We start from the raw sequence: 5,779 nt of genomic DNA, 5'->3' as shown, positions 1-5,779 counted from the left end.
CTCCTCAAATCTGCTACTCCTCTGTTGGCTTGTTTATTGCCCTCCATCACCGCAACTCCTTAGATCGAGATAGGTAATGGTCATGCACAGGGCAACATCTGCAGGGCTGTTGCTCTTTGGCTCTGATCTCATGTTGTCCTCAGATGCATCTTGTCATATCATTCAACCTTGGCACTGTCTACCCACTATTGATCTACAAACATCAATGTAGCACAATAAATTTGGTCACTCCAGCGACATTGATCTAATTTTCCACCAACAATGTTGATATGATCTGTTGCCTCTGATGATTGTTCCCCTACTTCTCCTTAGTGATCACCTACCTTTTGCTTTTCACCAATTAAATTCATTATTGATCTCCTCTTTTGCTCGACGGTCTTCCTTACACACCACTGACATGCTGTAATCTCCAATCCTCATAGCATATTTGAGCGCGCTCATCGCTATTGTGTGCTTGGTAGCAATAGTGGATCCTCAACCAACAGCTCTTGTGCCCTTGACCTCCTCGATAATAACACTATTTGCTATTCTCCTCCTTCAATTCTTCTCCTTCCGTTGGGCTCCTCTCCTATAATTTGATTCGCTAGATCGATTTATATTCTCAACATGTCTTCCTCATCCACATCTAATACTCCAATTATTGTTCCTATAGGAAACAATAGTTCTTCTCACCATAGGGCTTATATCCATCAATGCTACAAGTCTAATTCCTTTCCAAAACTATGGATGGGCCTTCAGTAATGTAAGCCACTTTAACAACCATACATCATTGGATTTATATAAGTACACTTTAGACCCCATTAAACATATCTCTCATTATGCTAACTAGTAGTTCTCCTTAAGACATATACTCCCTTGTCACTCTAGTTCAACAATACCTCATGCACTCTATAGCTTTTTCACCTTCTTCTCCATAAATTCACTCTACAATGCCTGATGAAGCAACACCCTAGGCCTCACAAAAAATGTCTTTGTCCTCTCCTGGACCAAGTGACACCGAAGTATATTAGCTTGATCAAAAAGTGTCAATAACTCTCCACCAATTTTCATACCTCCAACACAATCCAATAATGCCACTATGCTTGAAAATCATATGATAATATACTCTAAAAATGATATTTTCAAACCACGTTAAATCCTTGACCTCCATGCTACCATAAAGCTCTCTACCTAAACCTATTGAATCCACAACTATCACCCAGGCTAAAAAATCTTCACACTGGTGCAAAGTCATATGTGAAAAATATGATACCCTACTCCATAATACTATATGGATTCTTGTACCATTTCATCACACACAAAATATCATTAGGTATAAGTGAATCTTTCAAATTAAGTAGAACCTAGATGAATCTATTGTTAGATACAAATCATGTCTATTGGCCAAAGGGTTTCACCAACAACCAATTGTTGACTTAACAAAAACATTCAGTCCAATTGTTAAACATATAACAATTCGGCTCATCTTGAATTTGGCTATCACCCAAGGCTAGCACATATGCGACTGTATGTTAACAATTCTTTCTTACAAGAGATATTAACTGAAGATGTCTTTATGCAGCAACCTCTTGGCTTCATCTACTTTTAATATTCAAGCCATATTTGTCCTGCTCCAAGAGCGTAAAATACCAAACTTGGCTCGTTTATGACATTAACTGGCTTCATCAACTCCAAGTCTAACATCTCATTATTTCTACGATAACAAAAGGAAGTATTATATATCTACTAGTATATGTGAATGATATTATCATTATAGGCAATAATCTTATGGAGATCGAGCAATTCCTTAAGTAGTTGGCAAATCAATTCTTCATCAAAGATCTACGAACCTTAAGCTACTTTCTAAAAGTAGAAGCAACATTAACTTTTTTTGGACTTCCCTATCTTAAAAGAAGTACATTTAAGATCTACTATCAAAGATGAATATACATAATGTCAAAGAAGTTCCACCCCACTCTTCATTATTGAATCACTTAAATTATACAATGACAACCTTATTATGGATCCTATATAATACCTACAAGTACTTGGCTCCTTATAGTACTTATCTCTCATATATCTAGACATCTCATTTGCAGTCAATAAATTATCATAGTTTATACATTGGCCTTTCACTATGCATTGGTTTGTAGCAAAACGAGTCATATGATGTCTAAAAGGGATTATCAATCATGGACTTTTTTATAAACACTCATTACTTTATTTCTATGCTTTCATTTATACTGATTGGGTAAGTAACATTGATGATAAAATATTTATGTCAGCCTACATTATTTTTTTTGGAGTAAATCCAATCAGTTGGAGTTCCAAGAAATAGAAAACAATCACAAAATCCATCACCAAGGCTAGATACCAAGCCATTATCACCACCGATGCAAAACTCAATTGGGTCACTAATTTACTATAAGAGCTTGACATTACTTTTCAATCCACTTTTACAATATAATGTGATAATGTCGGTGCCACCTACTTATGTGCCAATCCAATATTCTACTCACGCATGAAATATATTGTCATTAACTTTCACTTCGACAGAAATTAAGTTGTTAGACATCAACTATATGTTTCTTACGTACATACTTCTGATCAACTCATAGATTCCCTCATAAAACTTCTCGCTCATAAAACATTTCAAGTATATTGATCAAGATTGACATCCTTAACAGAAGCTAAATCTTGTAGAGGCATGAAAGAAGATCATAATAGAGACACACATGAAATAACATCCTTATATTCCTTATATCCTCAATCAATCAATGATTTGAGAATTAATCATAGATTTAAATAATCGATCTGATTACATGATTTAAGTGCATGATTGAGAAAAATATCTTCATCATATATTTAAATAGTTGACCTGATTCCTTGATAAAAATGTCTCCGTCGTCACCTTAATAAATAAAAATCATTTCTTACGTAATATATTCCTAATTTTACATTTTGCACTATTCAATCACTTCTGCTTATAGTGTCATAAACATTTTAATATTGCACTGATGTTTCGAGCGGCTAACTGTTGAAAGCATTAACGAAGAATATTCAACAACTTTGAGGCCGTGAGATATCACTTATGGATGATAATAACAGAGTACTTACTGGTTACAGCCATGTGAGAATATTCAACCACTCATGTTTGGCAACAGGATGCTCATTATCATACGAAAGGCGCACTCCCAAGTGATCTCCAAACTACATTATCATGCAAATAAATTGAACTTTGTCACACAAGGCCACAACATCAAGTACATCAACAGTAATCATTTTCTTCTCCTCCAAGAATCTAAAATCTTTCCTTCAGTACCACCAACATGACACAAGTACAAACCTAATGGCCAACAATCCAAATTACATAAATTTAGTGGTAAGGGACACGCAATCCTAATACGATCCACGATCTTTTCATCATCAAACTTCGTCTTTGGTGATACCTGAACTGGATGAGTACTTATTGTTTCTGCACATTCACGTCGCCAAACCAGCGAGAACAAGTATACACCGAGCAAAATGCTTGCAGACCTGTGAGAATCAGCAGCAGCATGGCAGCCACAAAGGTCAGAACCTGCCATGAACTGAACACATACTTCTTCATGAACCTCCACAACTTCACCCTCCACCTGCTATTGTGGTACTTGTTCACGTCCTCAATAACTTTGTCCAAGAACGCCACCCTCGTCAGCCTCACCGATCTGCTCATCCCGTTCCAAAGCTTCGCCACTTGTCCATCGCTCTTCATCCGGTTCAGCACCACCCCTCTTTCCCTCAGCAGCTTCACGTCTTCGTCGGTGTCGATGATGCCGTTCATCAGCTCGGTGTACCTGGTGAACACCAGCGGCCCCGTTGCAGCAGAAGCTTCGTACGCCACCAGGTTCCTCAGAATGACTTCGGTGTTCACGTCCAAGCTGACGGTGGGGAGGTAGAACGTCACTGTCTTCACATCGAACGCGATCGTTGTCAGGTCGCCATGAGTCGGCAAGAACTTTACGCCGGCGTCGATCAGCTCTGTCACCGAAGGAATCATGATCTCTTCCACCGGTGGTGGTTTGTGTATGCTGTTGGTGGAACTTGGCTCTTGGGCCCGGGAGCTTTCTTCTCCCTGGAAGGAGAAGAAGTACTCGTCCGGCTGTTTCGCGATTGAGAAGCCCGGGAGGCTGGTGAGGATCTTCCTAGGAACCTGCACCACGAACTTGACGAGCCTCGACACGATGACGCTCTTGATGAAGCGGATTGGAGCTCCGTTGAGACTCGATCCGATCTTCGAGACCGCATCGAGAAGCTGCCTGACGTAGCCGGAATTCCCGTACGTATGCTCCTTCGCCGCTGCCTCGTCGTTCTGCTCCTCGATCTCGTTGTCGTCGCCGTCGTCGTCGGCTTTAGGGACGACGACATTGTAGAGTAGCTCCAACAAGTGGGCGTGCTGCGCGACGTCGATGCAGGGGAAGTTCTCCATCAGCTTGAAAGGGGAGATCTCCTTGAGCAAGCCGGTGAGCATCTTGGTCAGCGTGCCGTCAGCGACTTCTATCGAGGAGCATTGCAGCTCCAGGATCTTGCGCAGCAGGAAGAGTGGGATTTGGTTCTCCAGCATCATTATATCTCTCAATATCACGTTGTGCGCCGACTTCCTCCCCGTGTAATCCACCAAGTGGGACATCCGAGAAGACAACCTTCTGAGCACCTTACCTTTTCCTTCTTCTTCTTGGATAGCATAAACTTGCAGGAATTCAAGCAAGAACGACACATCCACCGCCATCAACCACGCCAACGTATCTCCATTGAAATCAAGGTACCTGTAAACAAGACTCGTTCAGTCTGATATATCCGAGTTAGCATCGCCGGCACAAGAGGGAAGACTGGGGACCTGTGGTAATGGGCACGGATCTTGTGCTCGAGCTTGGTGAATTGCTCGATGAGGTGCTGCAGCTTGATGGTGTGGAATTGCTTCTGCGTCCTCCTCGCGGCGGCGAGCTTGTAGCGCTCCATCTCGTACAGCTCCGGGCGCCAGTGGTGGTACGGCCCCACGGCGATCAGCTGGGGGACGTACGCCTCGGGCTTGGTCACCTGCAAGCATCTGGGGACGTTGAACACCGACACGGGGATGCCCACGTCGTCGTCGTGCTCCTCCTCCAGCGTGTGGCGGATCTGGATCACCCACCGGAGCTCGTCGAAGTGCGGGTAGTGATGCGTGTCCTTGGAGGCCGTGGACTGGGTAGAGGCCATGCTCATGCTCTGATCCTGCTGCAGATCGCTACCGGCTCTCTGGCGTTCTGCTGCTCGGTCTCAGAAGCATCATCAATCAATTCCTTGGTGATGCTATCATCATACTGTATAAATGAAAGCAGGTCAGTCCTCGCTTCACATGTGCTAGAAAGCTTCTATATCAGCTTATTTGGCTCTGATCCAATGTTAAAAAAAGCTATAGATTCTCTACCATCTTTCACAAAGGTTTGCCTGTAATCGTCACTGATCAATTAATTGGCTCCTCATGGAAGGAAAAAGATGCCATGTAGTTGCCTCTTCAGAGCAAATTCTATAAGTAATCTGGTCCAGCCTCAATCAGCTTTTCCTGCAACTTTACATAAAGCTAAGGGGAGAGAAAATACTCTTGAATCTGCTGAAGGTCCCAAGCCATTATAAGTCCAATGTGCTGACCTTGCAAGACAACAAACAAGAAAAAGCACATATAATATGTGGATAATGGCTTAATTTCCCACGAGATTGCACCATCATTATTTTCTAAAAATTAATATACATATTTCTCTTAAATTTAATTTATAGCTCATAT

The 5,779-nt window shown here is 41.8% G+C and overlaps 1 protein-coding gene across 1 annotated transcript; it reads right to left on the bottom strand.

Annotated features, from left to right (window-relative positions):
- Window positions 1-3,313: 3,313 nt before the first annotated feature.
- Window positions 3,314-5,313, bottom strand: LOC135644784 (putative UPF0481 protein At3g02645). Its single transcript, XM_065162697.1, has 2 exons — window positions 4,856-5,313; window positions 3,314-4,784 (listed from the first exon to the last, which is right to left on the bottom strand). Exons 1-2 carry the CDS (start codon window positions 5,218-5,220, stop codon window positions 3,446-3,448), a joined length of 1,704 nt encoding a protein of 567 aa, XP_065018769.1. The 5' UTR covers window positions 5,221-5,313; the 3' UTR covers window positions 3,314-3,445.
- Window positions 5,314-5,779: the final 466 nt, after the last annotated feature.

This window comes from Musa acuminata, chromosome BXJ3-8 (assembly GCF_036884655.1).
Source record: "Musa acuminata AAA Group cultivar baxijiao chromosome BXJ3-8, Cavendish_Baxijiao_AAA, whole genome shotgun sequence".
NCBI classification, from domain to species: domain Eukaryota; kingdom Viridiplantae; phylum Streptophyta; class Magnoliopsida; order Zingiberales; family Musaceae; genus Musa; species Musa acuminata.
The sequence above is the reverse complement of the archived record's forward strand: the minus strand, read 5'-3'. Positions and strand labels throughout refer to the sequence as shown.

Bases quoted from the DNA above. Each gene is read 5' to 3' on its own strand.
- LOC135644784 (XM_065162697.1), bottom strand. From the start codon at position 5,220: ATGAGCATGGCCTCTACCCAGTCCACGGCCTCCAAGGACACGCATCAC. The intron at 4,785-4,855 runs GTCCCCAGTCTT...TCTTGTTTACAG, and splicing joins ATCCGTGCCCATTACCACAG to GTACCTTGATTTCAATGGAG.